The sequence below is a fragment of the Symphodus melops genome (genome assembly GCF_947650265.1).
Source record: "Symphodus melops genome assembly, chromosome: 19".
In the NCBI taxonomy this organism is placed as follows: Eukaryota; Metazoa; Chordata; class Actinopteri; order Labriformes; family Labridae; genus Symphodus; species Symphodus melops.
The window spans coordinates 15,128,342-15,156,301 of NC_136709.1; the positions used below are offsets into that span (position 1 = coordinate 15,128,342).

General features: G+C 41.8%; 2 protein-coding genes across 2 annotated transcripts; both read right to left on the minus strand.

Moving 5' to 3' along the window:
* Positions 1–1,300: 1,300 nt before the first annotated feature.
* sgpp1b (sphingosine-1-phosphate phosphatase 1b) lies at positions 1,301–19,393 on the minus strand. The gene is made up of 3 exons (XM_079370275.1): positions 18,230–19,393; positions 11,775–11,864; positions 1,301–1,952 (listed from the first exon to the last, which is right to left on the minus strand). The coding sequence occupies exons 1-3, from the start codon at positions 19,052–19,054 to the stop codon at positions 1,401–1,403; spliced, it is 1,467 nt and encodes a 488-aa protein (XP_079226401.1). The 5' UTR covers positions 19,055–19,393; the 3' UTR covers positions 1,301–1,400.
* A 2,210-nt stretch (positions 19,394–21,603) lies between these two features.
* sertad4 (SERTA domain containing 4) lies at positions 21,604–27,154 on the minus strand (the record flags this gene model as incomplete). The annotated part of the gene is made up of 5 exons (XM_079369280.1): positions 21,604–22,758; positions 23,530–23,630; positions 24,892–24,988; positions 26,769–26,880; positions 27,147–27,154. The coding sequence occupies 5 exons, from the start codon at positions 27,152–27,154 to the stop codon at positions 22,315–22,317; spliced, it is 762 nt and encodes a 253-aa protein (XP_079225406.1). The 3' UTR covers positions 21,604–22,314.
* Positions 27,155–27,960: the final 806 nt, after the last annotated feature.

Below are 27,960 nucleotides of genomic sequence, written 5' to 3' on the forward strand. Positions count from 1 at the left end.
CAACATCATTCTGAAATCTAAGACCAAAATCAAAACGCTACAAAGTATCCTCCTCCTCCTCACCCTGACCTCCTCCCCATCGCTCTACACACATCCCCTCCTGAGAGCAGCGTTATCTGCGCCTCCCTCCTGCAGACACGAGACTGTCCTCTGCACAGCGCGAGGGAGAATGCCTTCCAGATCATCTCGAACAGGAAGCTTACAGTGTTTAGTTAAACAAAAAAAACAAAAAATAAAAATTGAGCCAAGCAAATAGACCTCAGTCACCCTGACAATCTTTCACACTTCAAAAAAACAATTAAAAACTTCTCTGTGCATTTCCCAAACAAAGTGATGCTTCCTTTCTTCCTTCCTTTTGGATCCTCCACAGTATGTGCCAAGTCATTGATTACTCGCAGGAATACCAATCAATCTCAGAGTAGTGAACAAACGATAACTTGTCTGAATAAAAAAAAAAAAAAGTGAACAGAGCAGACTGAGTGGTGAGAGCCCTTTAAGAAAATACTGTGCACGGGTTATCAACGATTAGATAATTACCTGACTCTTATTCCTGACTCGTGTTGGTCCGTTTCCATCAAAGTCCATGGGCTAAAATCACAGGGGCTCCTTTTCCACAAGGAGTCCAAAGAAAAAGGAAAAAAAAAATAATCACAAATCTTATTGCTTAAAGAGGTGAGATGAGGCTTCCACACAAAGTGTAAAACTGAACTGGAGTTAAAACAAGTTGATTGATCGAGTCTTCAACTTTCTAACAATCAATTTGATGCAACTTCCCCCCCGACAAATCTTTTGGTTTTGGACTGCTGGTTGGACTGAACACAACATAACAGATGTTAGTTGTTGTGACATCAGATAAATGGATGATGAAAATAATTCAAAAAACTTAGCTGATTCGCTCGTATCTAAACCGAAGTGCTTCAAAAATAAACTTGTGTGGTTCTTTGTCTGGACTCTTAATAGCGGCATGAATACAAATGTTAATGGGCAAGGGGAAAAAAAAAAAGGCTTGTCAGTAGCACTCGGTGGCACTCTCAGTCTGTCAGAGGCGACTGTTGAGAATGCTTCGCTCTTTAAGGTGAAGCTGGCAGAGTTGACGTAAGGCTCAGGATCACGAGGAGCGGCTGAATCGTTCATCATAACTAATGAAAGGACACGACACAGGTGGAGCTGATAACAGTCGGGGCTAGATTTAGCACACATCCCATCCTTGAGGGTGAAGAGAGGAAAGCTTCACCTGGTTCATTGTTCCCAAGCTGGAGCAGCGATGGGGGAAATACAAAGACTCATGAACATGCCAGCATTCAGATAAAAGTTGAAGGTTTTACTTCCCTTCAGCTCCAACTTAAGGAGCAAAGGATTGTATCGGATCTAAAGACAGCTGGAAGGGAACTGACATCCAATCAGGACAGCTGCATGCAGCTGAAGAGCAGCGGGACGAGGAAGAGCACGTTGAAGCCAACCGCCCCGTAGACGATGTATCGGTAGGGCAGCTCCACCTCCATGTGCTGCCTGGCCTTCCTGACGTCGTCGCACGGCACCCTGAACACCCGGCACACCAGTGGGATTGTGATGGCCTTCATCAGCGCCCGAGTGGCGACCAGAACCAGCACGCCCAGGAAGGTTCGCACCAAGGCCGCGCCCACCAAGCCGGCGCTGAGGGCGGGCATGGTGAAGGGGAGCTGGTCTGGCGTGGGGTCAGGCATTAGACCCAGGAGGTGGTTGACGTGAGAGGCCAGAGCCACGCCGGCGCCCGTGCCCAGGATCTGAGCGGTGTCTCCTCGAGAGGTGCTCCAGGTGTCCAGGGTGAAGGAGAAGAGGCCCAGGCCGAGGTGGAGGGTGATGATGATGAGCGGGGCGTAGCGGCAGGTCAGGTTGAAGCCGTCGATCGTGTCGAGCGCCGGCAGGAAGAAGAGCAGGATCAGGACGCTGTACAGGAAGCCCACGATGACGTCCTGGAGGAAACACAAACACAGAAACAGAAGAGCGATGTTACTGAATCTCAGAGATCAACGTCATGTTTCGGAGCAGACTGTTGCATTGTTTTCATGTTTTTGGAACAATTACATCAAGTAATTTGGATGTAAACTTGTAGTCTCTAAACAGGCATTTATTGTAGTTCAAGTTCATTTAGTGGAGTTCAAGTACGATCCAAAAATCTTAAATCAAAACGTGACAAAGTTTCCTGGATGTTGCGTTTGAATAATGAACCACATTCATCAGATAAGGATGTTTGCATTTTCTTGCTGATGGATGGAGGGAGGGTTCACAGGAAACAGGAAATCAGCAACTCTCAGCATGGCGGTGAACTGTCGACTCCAACACAAAGGTCATCGTGGCCGTTTGTTTATTGACCCGAGCAGCAAACGGACAGTTGGCTTCCTGCAGTTACACTTCTCTGTATGAGTGGATTCGGCCTCTTAGACTTTAAAGCCAGAAATAAAAAAATAAAAAAATAAACCTCACATTACAACTCTTTCTGAAGAGGACTCAACGATAAACAGCAATACACTGCTTTCTAAAAATGTTCTTTGTATTTCAAACATACACACATTTCAAACAATAACTTCATTATTTATCAAATGTTCAAAGAAGGGCAGCCCGCATTTCCTTCTTAATCACAACGAATTATAGTCTGAAAGTCACACACTCCTTTTTCAAAGAAAAATAAACTTGTCAATATTTAATCGAGTTGACAAACGGAGCACAGCTGCAGGTGAAACCATGAAAAATAAATCAATGATGTGTGTCACACTGAAAATGACTTTACTGCTTTGATCACCTGCAGCTTCGTCACGTCGGCCCGGCACAATCACAGCGCACACACGTATACACACACACACACAGGTGTGTGAAATATGACTGGTCACATGACCAATCTTCACAATGAACATTATTCCAGGTCACAGGCTCAAATGAAAAAAACTATTGTGTGCAGACATTACATATTTATATATTTATTATTATAATATATCAGCCACATAGTCCAAAGTATATCAAAAAGATCACATTGTGTCAAAAAGTACATTTTCAAAGCATCCTTTTTTTCAGGACTCTGGACGATGAGAAGATGTGACGCCAAATCATTTTCATCTTTAATAGTTGTTTGGATACCAGAGTGACAAAAATGCAGCCTCTGCACTCAGTATTGAGTTCTTACTTGTACTGTTGAACAGAATCCAAACAAAACAACTTTGGGTAAAGAAACATTTCCAACGTACTGTGTTTGCAGTTGAGGCTGAGTTAGCTCGTACCGTGCCGAAGCACAACTGTCTCCCCCGCAGGCCTGCATTCACACTTCTTCAGCCCCAACAGCGATACTATACAAACAATTCTATATCAACAGATAAACTACGTATACCAAGTTAAAGATCTGTGAACTGTGGTTTATAACGATGTTGAGAAGTGTGTTTAACAGGCTGTCTGCAGTGTGTTTTCACAGCAGCAGAGAGTGTAAATCAACCCTCATCAGGCGGACATGGGAGTGTAAAGTATTTACTTAACTTTAGTGTCTGATAACACAAGTCTTATCAGTGTGTACTTTCTCTGGAGGAGAAATCAATGGCGGTTACTGTAAATCTACAGCAGCTTCCCTCCACCTGACAAACGCTGCAAAAAGCTTTCGGCCGCGCTGGCAGCTTACTGAGGCCACCGAAGAATGAAACCAAGGTCAGGTCACAGTTTGAATATCGACTCTGCTGCTTCCATTTGTGTTTAGGTGAGTATTAGCGCAGATCTCACAGTCAGTCATTAACCCCACTGAAGGATGAGGGAAGTTCAGGAAGGACACGTTTTACTGTCTCAACATTCAAAGGAGGCTCAGCAGCAGTGAGATAAAGAATCACTGTGGTCCATCTCCTCTTTTATTTTATTTATTCATTAACCTTTATTTAAGCAGCAGGAGTAATCCCATTGAGATTCAGAATGTCTTTTGCAAGGGGGTCCTCAACATCAACAAAACAAACGTAAAAACAACTAAAACTGTTCAAATCACATCATTACAGTATAATCATCTGCTGCGTTTAGAGAGAGAACATGTGCATGCAGAAGTTAAATAGTCCTTGATCCTAGCTTTAAACTCTTCCATACTTGGGAGATAATCTAATTTAAAATGACTCTGCAATTTATACCAGGACGAGGGTGCGAATGGGTGCTCTGTCTACTGCAAACTGCTCTCAGCCCTCTCTTAAAATGACACACACACACACACACACACACACACGAACACACACACACACACATAAACACACACACATTTAGAGGGAGCTTTCAGCTGTCTGTAATTTTCTCCTCCGCCGACACAACAAGGAGCTGCTCTGAAACAGATCAGCGGGCCTGATCTCAACAAGTCCCAGAGAGGACGAGAGGTTGGCACGGTGCGCTCAGAGAACAAGGTGCAAGTTGTGTGCTTGAAGTCTTTTATCTTTGGTGCCCGACGATGTAAATAAAACGAGTGAAATGTGTCGTCTGCACGAGTGGCCGCGTGGAAATCAGCTCAAAGTAAAAAAACAAACCCTGCACTTTATTTTGAAATCCTTCAGGCCTTAAGGGATCCTGCTATCAGCATCCATTAAACCATCTTTAACCTTCTCTTTGAAGACGTTAATGTGTAATCAACTTAATCACAAGGGCTGCAGTGGCTATTTTCACAATTGAGTTGGTTTATTGATTAGTTATAACATTCACTGATAAATTAAAACCCCACTGTTTTGATAAGTTGCTTGGGTTTATTTATTTTACTCTGAAAGGACACATTCTCTGATTCCAGCTTGTTCCATGTTAATATGTTTCTGGCTCTTTTAATGAATAAAGTTAATGACAGTTAACTAAGGGGGAGCTAGAAGGCGTGCAGATGTAAACACCAGAGCAGAACAGCTCTCTGCTCCGAGCTCTTCCTGCAGAACAAAGGAGGAGGAAGTCGTTTCATTGGGCGTGATGATTTCCAGAACAACGTCAAGTACCCGGCAGGCCTGGCAGAGCAGAGCAGAGCAGACCGCTAATGGCTCACCATGTGTTCATGCTCCACTCCCTGAAATACAACAGTTCCCACATGGGCCGACGGTTGTGGAGCCTTGAGGCCTCAGAACAGACATCAGACTGTGTCATCAGGTGGGAAGGAGCCGTGCGTCAGTGGAGCCACAGTGCTCTCAGGTATCGATGCAAGACGATGATTTTGTTCAACAAATGCAGCTCGTCTGGTGCTGAGAGAAAACAATAAAGTTGCTGTTCCTGGGGGAATTGGGGATCTATGCTGTTCAAGGATAGCATTTTCTCAGTTCATCGCAAAAAAAACCCCATCAAGAAATCAGTCATTCAAGTGTACTGGAATCTGACTCCAGAACTCTCATATCCAGGTTCTGAATTATTTAGAGTTGAACTAATTCAGTTATAGTTACATGAACATCCACCTCAGTGCTTACATTGTAAAGGGAAACTGTTAAAGGCTAATTTGGGATTTTAGACATTGCACAGCTACAAAGCGAAGCAGTCGTTACACGTTTACATTTTTATTTTAATCAAGCACAGCGTCACGTCTGTGTTCCAGTTCGTAGTTTGACGTTGCTTTACAGAGTTGTGAAAGCGTGAGAGGCCTTTAAAGCGCACAGAGGGCACACGGTGGGAGCTGTACATCCACTCAGACACGCAGCACTGTTCGCCTCACTGACTCCTACCAACGTTTCCCCCTTTAATGTCTCTGAGGCCACGTCTGAGGACCAATCAGTGACAGAATGTCAGTTTCCTTTTGTCTTTTTAAATTCAGCGAGGCACGAAGGGATCAGTAAGACAAGATCAAACTGTATTTTTCCCATGGGTAGGTTTATATATCGTCACCTTCCATCTCGGAAAAGGTCCGGACTTAATTTCAAAATAAAAGCGGGGGTGTATTCCCAAAGCATGTACACTACTCTCGTCTCAAGACTGGACAAATATTCAAAAGCAAAGTGGAACAATTTTCCTTTGTAAATGGGAAATAATGCAATTTTAATCATGTGATTTAAAATGAGATTAAAGAGCATATTGCAGGTTAAAGACAAAACTTAACTAATCATAGGAAAATACGTTAACAATACTGTTTTTAAAGAAATTCTGAAATTAATAACCCACAGGGTCTCCTGGAGACGTTTTAGTACGTTTTCGCACGTCTTTGCTTTTTACTTCCGCATTCGGCTGTGACGTAACATAAGGGAGTCCCGCTGAATCCCCGTCTGTTTAACATAGAAAATCATGGATCCGAGTGTCACTCCCGTCAATAAAGAGGAAGAAGACATGTATTCCTTTACATATAATGGTCCACTGGCTTATTATTCTGAACCTGTTAAATGTGATAGAGAGCAGAAACAGGCAGGATTAAAGGAATAACGGCCTCAGGAGAGAAGTGAAGCTGTGGTGTGAGGAGAGACCCGGAGCAGGCGTCCTGCTGAGTGACAGGTGTCAGCTCGCCATATATGGGCGAGTGCTGTGTTCACATCAGCATATGTAAAGTTTGTAATCACATTCAATCAATTAAAAAACTATTTGTAGAAGGTGCAAGTGACGATCATTCACCTTTACATTGTATGGGAGCTGCTTGTAAAAACGGCAAATCTGTACAACGTATTACGGTGCCGCGCTGTGCGCGCGCGAGAGAGAGAGCGAGAGAGAGAGAGAGAGACAGACAGACAGACATAGAACCCGATTACACGGCCTGTGCAAATGCAGCACCATGTCTTAATTGTTTATTCCTCATGCAGCCCAGTGCTCACGTTGTTATAGAAAATACAGTGTATGGTGCAGGATCACGGCGCACGTAATCCACACAAACATGCACAACAGCGCACACACTCCACAGTTTAATGCGTGCACATATATTAGGCTACTACAAAAAGTTTAAAGTTTTAATTGGATAGAGGACCGACGTAAAGCTTGTGTTTCTGTTTGTTTCCAAACCGCGCGTTCCGTCTTTTCCCACTGCGCACACACAAACACACACACACACACACACACACACACACACTCCACAGTTTAATGCGTGCACATATATTAGGCTACTACAAAAAGTTTAAAGTTTTAATGGGATAAAGGACCGACAGAAGTAAAGGTTGTGTTTCGTTTCGTTTCCAAACTGCGCGTTCCGTCTTTCCCCACTGCGCACACACACAAACACACACACACACACACACGCGCGCGCGCGCACACACACACACACACGCGCTCTCTTGTAACAGAGTTGGATTTATAATAAATCGTATGACTACATATATTAAAACAGACTGTCCGGTGTCTATTACGCTCACACTAGAGAATATACAGAGGATTCCAGCAGATCAAATCATTAAACGCTTTCTGTCTGCGTATATAATATTTTATGTTAAACAGCCAGAGATTTAAATCATTAATAAGGAAACGTTTTTGTGTCTGATACCGAAATATTCAACGTGTCTGTTCGATCGTTTCTGAGGTTGTGAGAATAATTCACCAAAACACACTATGAATAATCAAGCCACTTACACTGTGCACCTGAATGTGCGCCGCTCAAGTTACAAACTATAGCAGGGAGGCATCCTGTCTGTTCTCACTCACTACCACGTATCATTACTCCTCTTTAATCATGTTTTAGCCTGTTTTTTTGTGCTTTAATTCTTTTGTGCTGCCTTCTAAATGTTTGTTTGTAAAGTGTTTGATGCTCTCGGTGCAAGACAAGTTCCCCCAGGGGCAATAAAGGCTTCATTCATTCATTCATACACGGACGCATAAAGCCGATCAAAGCAGAGTCAGAGAACGGGACTCCCTCATGTTACGTCATATGACGCGTTGTTGAAAAAAAAGCACGTTCTAAACGGCTATGCTAAAACAGCCACTTTCTCCTCTAAATTAGAGCACTTATGTGTTGTAGAACATATTAAAAAAATAACCTACTTATTTTACAGCCATTAACAGACTATATAAAATATTAATTAAAAAAATTTTTTAACCTGCAATATGCTCTTTAAGCAATTAATTGTGATTAGAAATTATAAAAAAAATAAAAAATAAAAAAAAGAATTTTTTGAAAATATGTCCCATCCCTTTGACATGAACCTGCATGGAAGTTTCCGGGTAGTCCGGTATCGTGAAAACTTGGAAAATAACAATGTATGGCATGGCTGGCTTGCAGAAACAAAAAGTGACTTAATCCTGTAAATAAAGAAAAGAGACGAGAGCTGAAAGTTGAAGCTCAGTTAAAGTGACAGGCCCGTCCTCATGGCTCCGTTTAAAGTCGAGCAGTGAAAGTTATAAAAGAGGAATCTTTCTTTTCTCTCAAAGACGAGACATTTAGATGTTCCTGCTCTTAAAAACACTGGCAGTGGACTGTAAAGTGTCTTTGGTTTGGAATATTTCAGTCATTACAGGTGTGCCATAGATTAACTGAGGTGTTGGAGGGAGATGATACGGATTCAATGTAATCCAGAGTGGGAAAATGTGATGTCTTTGAGAAGACATAAGTGGACACTTTAGGAGAGATTTATTATTTGTATCTTATAAATTAAGTGACATCACTGGTCAGTGAACCAAAAATGACTGATACGTAACGGTTACTATGGCTACAGGTATTATTTACATCCCTTTTGAGACTCAGTGCGAGAAAAGAAGCCCATGAGGACAAACAGCTGGACTTTTCTGGTTACTGACGGATGATTTAATCCGGATGTTTCCACCAGTGGTCACAGTCAGACTTTGATTGTGGGACCAGGAGGAAGAGGAGGAAGAGGAAGAACATGTGGAGAACACACTGTAGTTCCCTGGCTGTTGGTAAACAAACACAGACTGCAACCAAAGGTATTTTACATTGGACAATGCTACATCCTCAAATAATGAACGTCGACAACAACATTTCTGCAGACTGAACTTGTGACACATTAAAGTGGACACACACACACACAGTGTACAAACATGACAGACACAACAAGGGGTTGTATGGATTGTTTAATGCGCGTCTATTTTGGATGAAGAAAACTGACTCAGGGTGCAAAGGCCGTAAGATACAAAAAAAAAAAAAAGGTGAAATATGACTGACCATAATCTCAAATAATAAAATAACATCAGAATATTCAGTTAAATGATTTTCAAAATATGTAAGTTGTCTTCATGTATTAAGTGCTTATGTGTTTATTTTGAGAATATGTACTGCTGTATGTTCAGTCCCTAACAGTCACTGGGGTTTTGTAATTAAACGTCTCTTTGCTGATTGTTAACAAAGTGATGAACCTTGATTTGTTTTTGTTTGTTGTTGTTGGGGTTTTTTTACCATAATGAGGGCAGCCATCTTGGCTGTGTTGTCTGTTAATTTGTTTTCTAGTTTTGCTGACTTCTTCCTTCCTCGACACCTGTAATGGAAGAAGTCTCTCTCTGACATAGATGCCTCATTAGGATGATGAGGATGAGATGAGGTAAGAGATCATTCGTCGAGAAAAACACCAACCAGAGTAACCAACTCCCTCTGAGGCAACGCTGAGGCTCACTCAATAAAACTAATGTCTGATTTACTCTGACACTTGTGGTGTTGTCAGCGCTGGGATGAACTTGACTCTGGTTAAATGCCAGGGTAAAACTAGGCGTGCCCTGGAGTTGTCACTATGTTCACCAGGATGAGTCAGGTCTGCATCCTTTCATTTACTCACCGCGTGTTGTAAATCTCATTAACTGCTGAACGAACTCTCGTTTTCTCAGTCGGGCTGTGTTTTTAGAAGAGAAGGAAACAAGCACGATGTTTCTGTTGTTCTTACCTGCGGAAGCCAGAACGTTTTAGAGTGATACAAAGCTGTGTGTGTGTGTGTGTGTGTGTGTGTGTGTGAGTGTGTGTGTGCGCGCGGTTGGCGAGGTGGAGATCATGACCGCGACACAGCCTGCGGGCAGCCACAAAAAGCTGTTAGAGAACGTCTCTGATGTGGAAGAAACCTTCAAAAGTTTGTCTGGGAGGACGGCCAGCGGACTGTAATGTCTGCTGCTCCCACACTAACATCCATCACTCCATCTGACAGCGCCGGGATCAAAGAGCCTGTTGCCATGGCGAGAGACAAATTGGGCCCCTACAAGTGCATCATCAGGACGACTGAGGTCATTTAACAGTGAATGAAACAACCCGACCAGGTCCCAAAAATAATGAATGAGCCAATATATATTTTTGAAGCGTTGGAGCGGGAGATGTATAAAGTGTGGGAGACGGTGGAATAAGATTTGTTATCAAGTCTGTATTAGCGTTGTGATATGGTATGGACACTGTGTGCTCTTGTTTCATCTTTCTGTCACTTATCAAATGATGATGAATGCATGAATCTTATTTCATCTTGACCTTTTGGCTTTTTAAAGTCAACATATCCTTTTTTTTTTTTCGATCCCAAAAATCACAAGGATATGAAATCTTGAGTTGAGTAATGTAATAAATCATTTTACAGACATGACAACGACCTTGATACCAGTTCATCGTCGAGTCCGAGTCGACATTTGGACTAAAGTTAAAACATATTCTCTACAGAATTCCAGGAAATGTCTGCCTCTTAAAACTCTTATTTTCCATATTGTTTTTTTTTTTTACACTCTGAGTAAAAAAACATAAAAAATAAAAAGAACTAACAAAAAGACAACAACTATTATTTGACCAAATGACTCCATGTCTGCTGCATGTTCTAAACGTTTGTCTTGTACTCTTTTGTTGTTGGTGTTTGCTTCTTTGGGGCCCCAGTGGTTTACAGGCCTACCATGAGGTGTTAGACGATGCTTTTCATGACTGTACCTGTGTTGTACAACAGTGAACACATCGAGCCAAAGCCATGCTATCAGCAAGACAATCTGCTAATGCGAGAGCAGCGGACAGAAAGGTGCAGAAAAACAAGTTTTTGCAGGCCGTGAAAACGTCTCAACCGCTCTCTAATGAAATGTGTGCTGCTTCTTTTCTTAACAAGGTAAATCTGTATCAAGTAGGAACAGAAACAGGCCTGGGCATGTGGAGGGAATGATGCACATGGCTCTAGCTATGTGTTACGGATAGAAGTCGGGGAGACTCGAACTGAAAAGCATCAACATAAACAGTATGCCTTAAGAGACACTTTCAATGGGCTCTCTTGAAAAAGAAAAGTTCCTCTAAATTGGTTCTTTCACCATATTAGCACATTTGAAAAAATCACAAGCCTGATTAAACATGTTTTCTATGTAGATTATAATGCCAAATAAAAACAGCACTTGCAAAAGTGTAAAGTAAAATATGAAAGATATTTCAGGGCCGAGCTGAAACACTTTTAAGACAGACACAGAGCTCATCAGTCTCCAGGTAAAAACAAGCCCAGCTGGCTGTCAATGAGAAGAGGACACCTGGCACATGTTTGTACACTTCAGTTGTTTTCTTCACATTTCTAATTCTAAAGCAGGAAAAACTATTGTTTGGAGGCTAAAGTTCAGATTCCAGTGCCTGCTTCAATGAGTGGAAAAGGTTTCCTGTTTCACACCCAGCCTGTTAATCACGCCAAACAAATTAAAGTCCCCAAATACTCTCCACTAACTCTTTACACGTAAAGAAACTGTTTTTTGTTGTTATTATTTAGGGTTGTTTCTTTTCCTCTTCTGCAGGTGTTGAAGTTATAGACACAAGAACATGACCCTCAGGCAGTTCTGGAGCTGAGGTGTCAATGAGTCTGATACGGTTTCTCACATGTCAGCTATCAAGTTTAAACAGAATGAGACCAAACCGCCACTGAGGGTGGAGAACCTGGCAGTACGTGTGTATGTGTGTGTATGTGCGTGTGTGCGTGCGTGCGTGGACTTACCAGGACAGAGTGCATCCCCATGTAGAGTCGGCTCACACAGACCAGCAGACACCAGCAGAGAGCCAAGCTGAAGCCCAGCGAGAAAGGATACTGAGGAGGACGAGGGAGAAAAAGGTTCAGCACAACGAAGAGCACCGCCGACATTTCACTAGTGAGGCAGACGTACAGTTTGAAGAATTTCAGAATCAGAATCTTTTTTTTTTATTGCCAAGTACATTTAGCAGGATTTTTTCTTGGTGCAAAAACAGTTAACATGGGAAGAAAGGCTAAAAAATAGATCACTAACTAACTAATCACCATTTCAGTGTGTGATAACCTTTTTGGTCTTTCTCTAGAGAGATAAAGTCCAAAGTTTCTTCGTTATCGGACATTTTATTGTGTCTCCTCCAACCATCCTTTACTTTCTGCAGAGCGCTCAATCACTTGTGAAATATTACAGCTGCACTCGTCTCCTTCTGATCTGCACTGAGTGACCCCGACGCTAAACATTTATCATGCATTTAATGGAATATATCACAGCCCTGCAATTTTAACTGTGTTTCATTAAGATAACAATAACGACACGATAACATGATTGTGTGTTCTGGACATGATTATCTGCCCTCATAAATCTTTCAGCCATTCCGCTCTTCTCTTATCAGAGCTGCTCGGCTTGTAGCGGGAAGAAAAGGGAGCGAAAGAAAAGCCGCAGCTTAACGTGTCCAAAGTCAGCTTCTTCTCCCCTCATGTGAGTAAGATTATTTCTCTGGTCAGTGCAAACTGCAAAGGACAGCGCTGAGACCCGTGAATGAGCACATGGCCTAAGATGCAATCTGTCTGAGGGGTAGGAAACCAAACCTTAACCTACATGTGCTTCAAACACACACAAGTGCATAATTACAGACTTCGATCCTGAACTTTCTTCTTTTTTTAAAAAGATGTTTGTGGACGAGGTTGAATGATTCCTTGACATCAGACAGGAGAAGGCAAACGTCTTTAACATAGTATTTGATCTCAAACTGCAGCTATATTGAATTGGGGCTGTCTGGCTCGAGTCAGCGCTCCTTTAAGACTCTCCTCGAGGTGTTCGTCTAACCGGCAGGCTCTGCTTCAAAGTGTCAATTATAACTGTTTGGAAAAGGAGGTCAGCGCAGAGCGAGCTTTAGATTGAGAAACAGCCATCTTTCGGTGTGTGGATCAGCTTTGAAGCTGGGTCAGACACACACCGTCTGCTAGACATGCTCAGACCAACGCTGTGTTTAAGGAAAGATTGTTTCATGTCTGATGGGAGAGAGACGGGGAGAGGGGAGGACTGAGACGCCATGTGCAGACATGTTGTCCGCCCGGCGTCCTCTGTCCGTGGTCACACTCATCTGGTGTCAGCGGCTCCCACGGCCGTGTTTGCATGCTCGCTTTGGCCCTGCGCCTGTGACCGCTGTGGTGCTGCGGCAGTCGCCTCATGCAAGGTTTTATGGACATGGTGTGTTTTTTTGTGTGGCTTGTGGTTCTCTACACACTGCTCTTTGACTGTTAGTGTCAGAGCAGTGTGCACACTCAAAAAAAACCACAAAAAAAAAAACATCTACCGGTTGTCATTGTAGTCAGACACAGCCTTAACACTCGGGGATTTGCTCGTGCATGAACTGTACCGTGCTGAAGCAGACCTCCAGAGCCAACGACTTCTAGCCCGGATCTGAACAGTCACACTAGTCAAACAAACTGGACTTCAGCGGAGGGGAAGCGTGTTTAGGCACGTAAGGATTTCCTCATTTGAATGCACCCTTGCACTCACACCGCTGCCTTTGTTTAATCCAGGAGGGATTAACAGAAACTGGTTGGCACACGAGCTAAATCAAAGTGAGTGTGTTGTTTCAAATCACGTAAAGTGTTTTAGCCTTTATAACTTTTATCACTGCGCTAAACATTTCGTAACCACACTGGTTAGTTTGCAGTTTGTCTTGAACTCTACTTTGTAACTTACTTGTAGCGTACAGCTCGTTTCACACAAAGAAAAACAACGCTGCAGCTCCTGAAACAAAACTAAACATTATTTCCTTCTTTTGAATGCAACAGAGGAGCAGACTTGATATTAATCTGCAGTTTCCATAAAAGCACAATGAAAAAGTCATGGTTGGAGTTAGGAAATCCCATACTGTTGAACTCATTGATGCTTGCAGGAAAAGCTGCACGTCTCCCATGTATTGGTCGTGCTATAGGGAAGGAAGTCTCGCACAAAGCCTGTTTACCATAATGTTTTCTGTTCTGGCTCCGCTGGAGAAAAATCACACAATGATGCCTGTTTTGTTTTTGTTTTTTTCAGTCTGGAAGTTTCTTTCTCCTGTTCTTGTCGTCAGCTCTGCATCACTTTATTCTCCAGCTCCTTCTTCGTGTTGTCTCATCTTATCGTGCCTTGCAGCCCTCTCGTCACCCTTTACTGTTGTTTCTTCTTTTATCCCACTTCTTCCAACACTTTTCCGTATAAATCACCTCCTCTCTCCTTGCCACTAACCACTTATCTCCTCTTTATGTTTCCTACGTCGCTTTCCCTCTAGTCTCTTTTTTTTCCAAATCTCCTCTAGTTTATTATCTACTGTCATCTTTTCTCTTCCTCATCCTTCCCTCTTGCCCGTTCTCTCCCACTTTGAAAGGCTCCTCTGTCCATTGACTCCTCTCTTACTTTACCAGTATCTTCCATAGGGAGACATCTGGCTCTGGTTATTGTCTGATCTGGAGAAAGGGCTGAGGCTGGGATGGGGTGGGATGGGATGGGATGGGAGGCGGAGCATCCGACTCTGGCTCCATGCAAACCCAAACACACACTCATCTACGGCAAGCAGCAGGGGATGTTAGGGACACACCCGGCCTCCTCCAGATATCAGTTTGCACTCATCTCTCAAAACTATTTGGATATTTTGAACTCTTTAATTTTAAGATCACAAACATTTTCAGAGAACGTTAGGGGGATCGTCCCAAAGCAATAGGGTCTGCTTTGAAGCACCATAAAGAAAACATTTGCCTTATTTTCCAACTATAACTGAGTCAAACAGGTCGAACCCATGCACTAACTTCACTGTTGAATAAGAAGCCAGACAGTGTTTGTACATGCGCTGCAGTGTAAAGCTTTCTATTAACAAAAACTTATTTCTCCTCTTCATGTAACGTGCCTCACTACAGCCACATTAGCATGTATGTATGGTGCATGCACTTTTACCTGCTCCAAAGTGATAACAGCCGAGCATGTCTGAGACAAACCAACACAAGCAGGTCGGCCGTTTCTAATGTACAGCTCTGTGTAGGGATTGTTTTGTGTTGGAAATGCTGAAAATATGGCCGTTTTAATTTGGCAACTACGGAAAACATACCCGGCATGTTCCATTACTCGTGTGCTCAAACCGTTGTTGATGGGTACAGAAAAATGTGAGCGACAATGAGACCCGAGTCTTATCTTGGATTCACACACTCCAGTGTCAGGGGGGTCTGCGCTCTTATCAGCGATGGCAGACAGACAGGGAGGTAGAGTGTCTTAAATCAATCCCACCTCTGCTCTCACTGGCTGGGATTCAAACAACAAAGAGGGATCCCACGCTTCTCTTTGCTTCAAATGTCCTTCTTTGCTCACGCCCACAACGCCACACTGGGTGTTCACAAATCACGTTACTTCGTCTGGAACACAAAAAGGGCTTTAACAGGACTGTAGCAGCGAGGAGCACGACTCAAGGTTATCTGTGGAACCAGAACGATGAGTGCACGCTCCTTGAGCACAACTGGCCTTCAAATGTAGAAAAAGAAAACCTGCGAGCCTCTGTTGTTACTGTGTCTAAACTGGACTTAGTTTGAGTTATTTTACTGAAAGGCAACATACTTTAACAAATTAAGGACCTGTGTCCACTTCAGCCGATTTTCTTTTCTTTTTCTTTTTTTGCACTGGCAGCACCCACGACCTCCTTTTCAGACTGCTTCTCACCTCCGCTGCTCATTGTTGCTAGGTTACGAAAGTTTACCTCCATTTCCGCTCAGTTGCTTTTACTTAAAGAAATATCACCAATAATAAACATTCAAATAATGCAGCAGAGGAGTCCTGGCATTAGCAGCAGCTCTAAACCTGGATCAGGATGGTACACTCGCACACATACAGAGGACTTGAATTGTTTGTTTCTTTTTATGCGTAAAAACAACAAGCAAAGAAATAAAGTTAAAATAGTTCAACGTTATAATAAAACAGCAGTACTCGAGCTGACAGGGAACTTAAACAGAACAAGATCAAAAATATATAGAATCGAATGTAAAAACACAAAATGTACAATAGGGGGAAAAGCGGAGCTGTGCAGTTGTGCCTGATTGTGTTGTTTTTGTCCAAACTGATTTAAGTTAGGCACCGTCTTGATTGTGATTGGTCGTGGAGGGAGAAGTGAGCGCAGCGCTGTTCCAAAAGTTGAACTTTTTTTTTAACTGTGAGCGTTGGGCGAGCAGCAACAACAACAACAACAACAACAAAAAACTGCTGACACTGAAGGCGTTTCTGCACTCAGGACACTGCCAGGGCAACAAAAAACAAAAACAAATAAAAATGAATAAATAAATAAAAACAGGCATCATTGTACACAGACCCTAAATTAACTTTGATTTATTTAAAACAATCTTCCCATAAAAGAGTGAAACAACCCCCATCACAATTCACAGGAGACCAAACGATGACCTGAATGTTGGATCATGCGTCACTTTGAAGGGTTTGAGCATGTTTCAGAGTTCTGTGGGAATCCAATGGACTTCCTGCAGCTCGCTGATCTGCTCCGTCATTGTGTGGATGCACACAAAGACAATGGAGGTGGACGACACACAGACGGTGTTGGCTTTAACAGAGTGGGACACAATGGATTGTTGTTCCTTCGTAGTCAATGGGGACGAGGAGGAGAACGAGAACAACTGAGAACGGCTTGTTCAAACAAAATTCCTGTGTGCATGTTATTCCAGTGATTTGGGACACTGCAGTGAATTTTACTCATTTTAACAAAGCTGGAGAAAAGAAGCTGAATATGAGATGTTAACCACTGATCAAAGTCAAAGAAAACGCTGTAGAAGTGTTTTCAAACACATCCGTTTATGAAGAGAACCACGACTTACTGATGTGTTAAAACCACGTGTAAATCCAAGTAGCGTTTATACGGCAGGTCTTCAGATTCTATATTGCATTATAAAAAGCGTCCTACTCTGCTTTGTATGAAACATAGTAATGTGACCGGCCAACAGTCAAGTTGGCTGTGCCTTCAGTCGTGTTGTGTCCACACGGGGTTTGATTTCACTCCACAAGAGGTAAACAAATGTGCTCATACAGCTGTACAGCTGCCATGGCTGCTGTCACTGTATCCACTTGGCCGACCGCACATTCATTGTTAATGAAGCAGCATCAGAAGACTGACTTCATAGGGCAAAGTCTCAGTGATCCTGTATTCAGAGTTGGCACTTGTCATGCGCTTGTGTAAATGTAGTGTTGGGGGCGGGGGGGGTTTACAACTGATTTAGTGAATATTTCACTTGTAATTAAAATAGAAAGTTTCTACACTGATTTTTGCACCAATATGACAAGTGTTACATCAGTCAGACGGTAACTTCCTTTGAACAAGTTACTTCACATTCTTTGGAAAACAATTGTGGCACAGACTGCCCTTTAATCGTCTGCTCCTTGTGCTGCAAACTAAAGCGCCTGAGCTGGACAATCACTGTGACGACGTCAGCGTATCTGAATGAACCCTGCAGACACGTTTCTGCTTTGAGTGTGCTGTTAAAGAGGTTTGGCTCAGTGTCTGTTGGAAAACAATGCATTGATCCTGATAAATCCTAATGAACTTAAAGTCGACGTCAAGATCACATCATTGCAGTTGGCTACATTAAGAGAAACGCAAATAATACTACTTTACAGTGACTTAGATTATTCTTAAATGCAATAAGCAGTTAATTTAATTTAAACCTGTTTGAATTGTTGTTGAGCTTTAGGTGGCTGTGGTTTGGGATGTTTCTGTGACAGATGTATGTGGTCTACTCAGAGGTGTTTCTAAAGATCTGAGGGACTGAATTAAGCAACCAAAAGCTTCTATACATGTTGTTATTTTTCTCTAAGCATTATTTAAAAATGATATTAGGAGCTTTACACAGGTATGATTCCTGATAAATAGGCTGGCAGGCTTTTTTTTAAAGATATGTAATAAAAGTGTCCTATGAGACTGCCATTGTCAAAAGGCAAAAAAAAGTAACAGTAGGTGAGTGTTTAGCTCCCATGGATTCATTTTTATTACTTGCCACTGATTCTAAGCAGGAACATGATGTGATGCAACAACAAAAGGGGAACCGTCTAAGACACAAGAGGAAGTAGCTCATCATGCCACTTTTTCAATTGAACCTTTTTTTCCTCCAGCAGCTGTAAGAGAGATTTGAGTTACTTTTCAACACTCAAACAGTAAAGTAAGATGAATTCACTGTACCTCCCAGCGGCCGTAGGTCAAGAAGAAGAGGGAGAAGGGGATGGCAGTGCCCGACATGGCGTGGGTGGAGGGCATGCTGTACTCTGAGTTGTAAAACATCTCCACTTTAACCACAGGAGGTGAAGCGGGTCGAGACCAGCCGATCACATCCTTGGTGCACTGACCTAGGTACATAACCCACACCCATACCATGATCAACCTCCTGCTCACAAAGGCGTCCATGTTCCACATGATGAAGGGGAAAAAGGTGATGTAGAACAGCTCGTTGCCCAGCTCGGTTCCGAAAGTGAACATGTAGTAAAAGAACCGGTTCTGGATTAGGAACTCCTGCCCGGCGTCGCCCGTCAGGGAGTTTTTACGGAGAGGTTTCACAGTGCTGCTTCCTGGGGGACCCGGGTCTCTGCTGCCTTTCCCAACCATCGTCTCCTCGGTCCCGGCTACAATCCGACCCGTCTCTCCCCCGGCTGTCGCTGCAGACACGACCGCCCCGTTTTTTTGAGGCGCACTTTCACCATCCTTCTCCTCCTCGGGGTTTTTCACCACATTAGGATCAGTAATCCTTTTCCGAACCCCTCCTACAGTCGTTTGCACTTTCTCTCCTTCTCCAGCTCCAATGTCGACCGTGTTTTCAGTGTCGTGCCCCCCCGTGCTGTGAGGATGGCAAGCCCCGTTGTTGTGCCGATGAGTCCGGTCTGCTTCCTTGCTGCCGCTGTCGACGGTTCTGGAAAAAGTCCCGTGTACCCCACAAATGCGCTGAAAGCGGGCGACAAGGTGTGGGTCTTGGAGATACTGGAACAGCTCTAGAAAACGGCTACTTTTCTCCATGTTTAATCCAGTTTACTCCCCTCTCTCACACACACACGACTGAATGACTCCTCTACTTTCTCCCTCAACAGAGGGCTGATGAACGCTAGCTCTCACGGCTAACGACAGCTAGCTTCCCCGAACATCATGGCAGAGTGCTGCTGAGAAGTGAACCGTTTTTAAACTTAAACAACTAATAACGACGAGTAGTATTATTTAAAAAAATATATATATAATGTTGTTTTCAGTCAAACGATAAAGGATAATAAAGCGAGCGGGTCAGGTACTGATGCGTTCAGTGTCCCGCTACCTGAGTGGGTGCTCTGACAGATCTCTCCAGTACAGGGAGCGCGCCTTCTTTGCTCCCTTCATGTGCTGTGGGAACATTTGATATTCTCGTGACACAAGAAAGTTGGGACACAACATTTTTGACCAGGGTTCTCCAACAGGTAACTCGGGAGCAGGTATTCAGTAGCTCGCCTGTAGGTTTACTGACTGTTTAAAAAAGTTTTAAAGAAATCCAAGGACAGTAAATGCACCTCTTCCCACTCTTCATATATTTGGCCCATGAAAACAAGTGTAAAGTAGTCATGTTTTCTTTGATATTGATATTTTTCTTGGACTTTGATGTGAATTTAAGATTATTGATAATCATTGGTTTATTTAAATTTCACATGTATGCAAAGTCTCTTAATTCAGCTGATGTGTGCGAAATAAATAAACACAAGAAATGTATTGCCAGCAGCTCTTGGCCACTTTCATCTTGTCAAAGTATCTCTCAGATAAAGACAAGTTGGAGACCCCTGATTTAGACTTTTTAAAAATAAAACATTGAGAAAAATAAGGCAATGTATTAAGAATAGGCCCATGTGTGTCCTTCAGAGTTGGATTAAAGGACTTGTATGGCCAAGTCCTTCTGAAGCTCTCGATGATGTTTTCTAACAGGTGAATCTGTAGTGATAAATCATGACATTAAATTACATTAATTAGAATCAACTAATCTTCATAGCTGAACATAAATGCTTTGTTTTTTTAAAGATAATGTTTGGTTTCTCTCAAAGATAGGAAAAATTACAAAGTCTACACAACAGTAGTTGCTCCAATGAATGGAAAACAATAGTCAAAACATTTATTGGAGCAACCTCTGGTGTGCAGACTTAGTACCTTTCCCTATCTTTGATGTTTCTTTTGGTCCAGCACTTTAACCATGACTTTTTTGAATGAACTCTTTTTCTTTTAAAATCATTGAATGCAAAGACGCACCAAACAACTTTATTTTCAATAAAATAAAAGCAGGGTCTTGAAAAGATGTCTATCAATGAAGACTATAGAGAATTTAGTGTCAAACTGCCCTTTTACGTCGTTCACAGATAGGACGGTTTATTTTTTTTATTATTATTATTATTTTAATTTAAATAAGCCTACTTACAGTGCGTTGAAGACATTTAGGTCAGGACTCTTCAAAGTTTGAGTTAGGAAGAAGCTCTTGAACGCAACACAGGTTCCGGCGCGCACGTATAATAAATTCGCTGAAAAACGTCACGCCGTAACGTGACCGCGCTTAGTCTGTTGCCAATTTTTTTGACACGATTTTTATTAACCAACAAAATCCTCCAAAATTCAAACTATGATGCTGTAGATGGATGGATGCATAGATGGTATATCATTTGTATCACTGACAAAAAAGAAACAAAGCACATAAGAACATTTTCACCTTACATCCTTTATTGATAATCAATCACTTGAAAAAAAGTTTGATGGCCCTTTTTCAAAATACTGGTTTTTTAAAATATGGAATAGGCATTTTCATCAAAATATAAATGTTTGTTTTAAAATATTAAGATTCTCTTTCATTGTTGCCTGCAGTATCTTGTTGTATTTATTTTGAACATTGTAGTGATTGTTATCGAGATGCACATTTTCAAACCCGCTTCACTCTTGGACTGAGACTGGACACATAAACACATTAAACGTTTTAAAAAAGGATGATTCATTGATCGACTTGTCATAAAGCAGGTTCGTCAGTTTCATTAGAAACACTTTTCTCCTCTGACAAAATGACAGCTGCTGCTATAAAATGGTCTGAATATGAAATGAATGACCTGTTGAAAGACCTGCTCTCTGATATTCTGCAGAGGAGACCAATCATTTTGTTTGGTTTTTAACCATGCACAAAAAAAAACGCAGAGCCTTGTTTTTTTTTTTACTGTGTGTAGAAAGGGAAACAAGAAAGAAAGATTACTCTTATCAGTGAAGATTTATTTCAACTACCACTATTTGGTATTAAAGCAGTTAACAAATATATATTTTTTAGATGGTTTGAAACACACTATTAGGAAGTTGCATAAAAGGTTTAACATTTTGAATGTGCAGATTTAGTCAACAATTACTGTCTCTTGTGAAAATGTGTTTATACTTTTTAATTTCTAAATCTTCTTTCATTACACACCAGCATAAGCAATTTGTTTTTACTATTGCGTCAAAGTGTGAAACACCATTAGTTAAATGTTTATATGCTGCCTGCAAATGCTGAATAGAGTTAATTCATGTCTTCTCTTTCCCTTCAACTGTCAAGTTTTAGACTTAAGTTCATTTATTCACCAACAGAGGGCAGCAACGTGATGCCCAAAGGAAATAACAGACAGCATATGAAAAGAAAACAGGATGTCAAACACACAGGGGAAGAAACAGTCTTTCCACAGGCAGTTAATAACCCTCAGAGAAGGTAAGATCTTGAGATAGCTTGACAATTCACACAGCCCAGGGAATATTAAACAGAGTAGTTCATAAATCACACAATAGCATAAAAAAAGATAACAGAAGCTTATCAGCAAAAATTCTCCACGGTGCAAGCCGAGGTGCATCAAAAGTAGGCTGCAGTCTGTAAATCCCTGAATATGCTCACGATTCACATGAGCAACAAAAACAAGAAAAATCAGTAACACAACATCAACAGCAAAAAATCCTGCCTGCTTCTGCTTCATCTATCAAAATTCTATGTAATGGCAGTGACGCTGCAACAGTTTGCATTTGACATCAACATTAAAGACCCTGTTGATCCGGAGGAAGAATCAGGGCTTTTTAAGTGTCTCATTCCACCGCTGAATCTCAGCAAGGTGACAAGTGGAGGTTACATCCTGGCAACAAATAAAGCAGACCCCACGACGCCTGTCCCTCAGAATAAGTGAAAAACGAGGGACACAGTACATGTCCGCATGCCAGCAACGTGCAGATGTTTATTTCCCAGCTGTTAAAGAGGCATGACACTGAAGACAGCACAGTCACCCATTGTCATCAAGATTGTACAGGAGGACCTGGTTGGAGGTGAGGCCTGGGCAGGTACCGAAGCTGTATAGGTATCCTGCTGATGGGTAACAGGGAACCAGTCGGTAATGCTGCAGCTCCTCCAGGCCAAACGCCGGAGAACAGCAGTCCATCACAAGCACCTTCACTCTCTTTCTGTCAGGGTACAGCAGCCGCCCCTGGCCCCTCTCCCCCACGATGCTCCCTTCTTCCTCTTCTTCTTCCTCTTCTTCCATTTCTATGTTCTCATCATCTTCTTCCCCCTCGTCGGCCTCCAGCTCCTCCTCCTCATGGTGGATCTTCCTCAACAGGTTGTTGATGAGGACGGAGCGCCGCAGGTAGGCCTCCGGGTCCTCAAGAAACCTCAGCTTCTCCAGGGACAGCTTCAGGATGCAGCCCCGGTCCTCCTGCAGTATCAGGTGCTTTAGATGGAGAAAAAAAATTAAAACAAACATGGGACGAGTCAGTGCTTTTACATCATTATTTGACACAGTCGAAATCAACAGCAGCTTAGAAGGGGAGTACAAAATGAGTACGCTTGTACAGATAAGAGTGCTAGAATCAAAGCTCCAGTCCAAAAGACATACAGCATTAAATTAGGGAAATGTCACTACACAATACATTAGAATAATGCAAATATAATCCGAAGGGAAACAACAAAGAGAGACTTCAAATATTTAGACATTCCTTTGGCTTTGGGAAAACTCAAGGTCTCACCATGTTAAATAACCAGCTTCAGCTAATATAGAAACACTGTTTTTGTAGTTTGTCTTGCTAATACTAAACGGTGCCCTAATACCTATACCACTCTATGCACATTTTTATTTATTATCTACATTGGATGTGATAATCCACCTCTTGAAAATCTTTCTGTGACAGTCATTGGACAGGTGTACCTGTGCTTTAGGTATTTCGATTTGACTTCTGTCATGACCACAGAGGTGTCATCACATAGAGGCTAACGAACGAGGCTGAATCTTTTGTGTCTGGTGAAAGGAGCTAAAGAACACAATGGACAGCATCAAGAGTGAAAGCGTAATGAGAAACAAGCACTGATGTAGGAGATAGTGAATGCCGAGGATCAAACAGGAAGCTGAGAGAGCAGACAGTGAAAAAGGAAACTACTCCTTTGTGACTCAGTATCTGGAGAATAAGAAGTTCAGATGGACAAGGAATAAAGAAGAGATTCATACTTTTTGAAAATATCCACGTAGGTCTCCGTGTAGATCCTCCTCCTCCGCATATTTCCTCTTGAAGTAAGCAACTTTCGACGTTGTTGAATGGTGTGTTCTCTCTCACAGGGAAGGATCAACTGGAGGCAACACAGCAGATTAAACTTCATGTTAAAGCCGGGAAATGAAACACGTATTGTTTTCCCGACACCCTGAAGTGCAAATGTGTGTCGGTTTCTGTTTTACAATCTGAAGGGAGCGAAAGGACATGTTTTTAAACTTGACAAGTTTGAAGTTTCCAAAAGTTTAATGACAAAGTAACCCATGTATGGCACTAAAGTAGAGGGTGAATTCATGACTCACCTTTAGAAGGAAGAACGATGACATCAACTAACATTTCAACACTCATCATCAGCTGTACCTGACGACCTTCTCAGATCAAATTTAACTCAAAAACAGGGTGACATTGGCACCATTATTTCTATTTTCATCAAAGCACTCCTCAAAAGCTGTCTTATTTACAGACCTCGTGAAAAAAAGCTCTATTGTCAAGAGTGTAAAGTAATTCTTGACCTTTGTTCCATTAGTTTTCCAAGAAAAAGGTGGCATTAAGGTCCGCTTGTTTGCTTTATTTGGAGCTTTTGGGTTAAAACTACAAACAATGAGAGTCTACAGTGAAACAAGATTAATGAGGGTTTTGGAGGGGGAATGCCTTTTAAGCTTCAGTAATCCATATCCAAGCCGGATTAATCCATATCAATCTGTGATTGTGTAATGTGAGAGGTGGCCCTGCATGCAGTGATAGATCTCAGAAGGAACACCGCTCAGCTTTGAAGATCACCTTTGTCGCATCTTTTGACCCAATGTTTTGATTTGACCGTAATCGAACCCCTTTGTTTTCATTCACATAAACCTAAGTCTACCATTGAGCTTTTTTGGGGGGAGGTGGGCATTTAAATATCAACACAATCCATGGGGCTTTCAATCAGACAGAATTTTAAAGACGCATACATGTGATATTTAAAGCAGTCAAACAAAATGAAATGCAAAATGAAATAAAAGTAGACAAATGATACTATTGGTGACAAGCTTGTGAGGAGGATCGAACATGGGCAGCTAAAGTGCCTGATGTTTTTCTGAGCTCACTGGAGTCCAAAACTGACAAAACTGATAATGTGATATTGAAATAAGCTGTTAGCTCAACACATCATCGACTTTTGGTACCTTTTTGCGTTGTATTCAATTCAATAAAAATGTATCTATGGTTTTAATAGTGCCTCATATTTCCACCTGCTTACAATAAATCCTTTAAAACTTGACTGAATGAAAGTTGAAAGGGAACTCTGAGAAGTCACCAAGGCAGCAGAAAGAAGCTCTGATTACCTGCTGCTGATGGTCCACAGCCAGCACTCAGCTCTCTGACCGGAGTTTGAATCAGTATGTCTGAGTTGATCTGAGCTTCCACATCGCCCTCAGGCTCCTGCAGGGAACACAGAGAGAGATGAGTGAGGAGGAGGAGGAGGAGGAGCAAGACAAGGAGGAAGAAACAAACATCTGAGAATCAATGCAGAAACCAAACACCTTTCTGAAAGAAGACGTGACTAAAATTGGACCAAGTTGACAAGCTTTGATTTGATGTTTAAATGTGGGTCCAAAATGTCCTCTTTGTAACCTGGATGTATTATATATATATTTCAATATCGGACACTTAATAGTTACGCAAACAAAGAGTAAAAATGTCTTAGTTTTTTAAATGGCAGCTGAAAGTGGCTCTCTTGGTAAACGACACAGTATGCGATTATTAAAACAACAGCAATGAAACTGTGCCTGTGCACCTGCAAGCACGGAAAACATAACGAAATTGAGTGAAATCAAATGGAATAAAAAGATGAGAAATGACGATTGAGAAACAAAACTGGTCAAATTCATCTCAAAATAATGACAGACCACTTGAAAAATGTCATTTATCTGTAAGAAATGTGAACTGTGCAATTAGATTTATGAATTAAATGCATCTGCATTTGATCGTGTTGAAAGCACGCACAAACGTGCAAGGCTGTATAATATCCTCACATGACCCTCTGATGTTGCTGCATTAAAGGGCAAGAATCCTCTTTGAATTCAACAAGAGGAAGGACGAGAGGGTGGTTTGTGTGCATGTCTTTACACATCAAGTGTGTGATTTCATTGTGAGTGTGTGTGTGTGTGGTTTGTTTGTACTCTCAAATGCCATAAATCAATCAATAATTTCATCATACACACAGAGTGGGAAGGTTTGTCATTGCGCAACATTCGCCTCGGCTCCACTGAAGCTGCCGTGGTGACTCACACAATTTTTAACATCCAACTGCAGCCTGAATATTTCATCTGTGGGAGAATGATGCACGATGATGGATCCATGAAGAGAGGGAGGCTGCGTGGGAAGAGAGTGTGTGTGTGTGTGTGTGTGTGTGTGTGTGTGTGTGTGTGTGTGTGTGTTTGGATGCAACACTTGCTATAAATGCTCTTGTGCAGAGATTTCTACTGAAAGCAAAGTATGTTCAAACAGTAGGTCACAACTGAACGATTCCTTTATTCCATTCAATTCAAAACTGCATTTCAATACATTTAGATTGGGTATGCATGAATAATGAAACATTTAGGGTAAAAAAAAAGGATTTTAAAAGCTGCTATAACTCATATTTGAATAAAAAGGAGACTTCCAGTTTACATATTGTGACCAAAAATATCAACTTTTATGAGCACAGAAAACAACCCTGATATAAACTAAGTAATGATGTTGAATAAAATAGGGGTTTGGTTTGTTTGTCTTTTGTTAATCACATAAACAAACACAAATGCAAAAAGATTAAAGGTGCAAAGATTTCCCATGCACAGTAATGACAATTCGTTTTTTAATATACTCTTTTCTATTTCACCATTTTTCCTTCAGTGTTTTTATTCTCTATTAATTTAATTATATTTGATGGTTTTACCTTGTTTTTTCCCTAGTGTTTTATTTCTGTTTATAATGTTTCAATGCATTTCTTCACCTTTGCCTCTTTGTTTAGTTTACAGGTCGCTGATGCTAAGCTGAACCGAGTAGATGCTGTGTTTACTACTTGAAAATAACAACGAATAAATCCTATAAATGCCTTTGAAAGCGTCTTACCTTTAAATAATTCTGTCCAGCAGCAGCAGCGGGTCAGTAAATTCCAGTTAAAGCCTCTTTCACAGTGGTTGTCCTCCGCTCTTTGGCGCGACATCTACCGTCCTCACACCGACTCAACGACGCTCCAGCTCGGTGTGAAGTTGCTGCTTTTTCTCGTTTCCTGCAGACACAGCCAACCTCTGAGCTCCTCCGGGGTGAGCCGCTCTCTGCTCTCCAGCCTCCTTAAAATATCTCGTTCACAGCAACAAGACACAACACATACCACTCTGCGCGCGCCCTCATTGGTCCTCGCGGAGGCTGATGTTTCCTGTTGCTAGGAGACTGAGTAAGTACGGCGATGACGCTGCAGCGTCAATCCTTGTCTGCCTGCATTCATCACTGCCTGTTATGTGATGGGTTTGCCTTTTTCATAGCAAATCAAAGAACAATTTACTATATATATGTATATATATATATATATATATAGCGCCAAGGCTTGATATTATACCTGTCCATTCTCTTCTTTAAAAAAAAGAGGATTAAAGGTTAAATCAACACTTTAAACTATACAGCTAATAACCAGCGAAGCAAACATGCAAGAATCCTTGTTTGTAGGTTAAATCTAAAACAAAAGCCAGAGCATCTGTTACCAAAGACCTGGCCTAACTCTCCTAAAATACTTTTAAGAAACCACAAAATACTTTCCCTAATCTCTTAACCACTTTGTGTGATTTCCTGCTTGAAACTCGAAATCTCTTCCACTAATCACAGAGGGATAAACTGTGTTTTTGTTTTTGTTGTTAAAGTTGGCCTCATCTTCAGGATTAAGACATCTGAGCTCATGATTGGGACGGGGAGAACAACTCAAGAAAACAGATGGCAGACAGACGTTCCCACAGTAGGGATCTTCTGGGTTTTATTGGCAACGACAAAACTTGGTTCAAAAGTGCTTTCTGGGTGCTGTTGGGGCTCAGCATGCAAGGCCAGGACCAGGGCTGAAGTACTACAGTCTATAAACTGCAAAATATCTACAGTCTCTGGTGATAGTATCCATATCCAGTCTGTTCGGTTAACATGTTCCAACATGATATCAATGAAGATATCAGAAGATGTAAGACTGACAGGGATTTCCAGAAAAAGGGAATGGGATTTGTTTATGTCACAATTTAATCAGACACATAAATGTGAGGATATTTCATGTACACCTAAACCATGGAATGTAACAGAAATAAGAATAGTACCAGATTTGTGAAAATGATCCATGCTGATTACTTGTTTAAAGCTAAAATTGGAGATTATTCGCGCAGAGGATTATCATATTA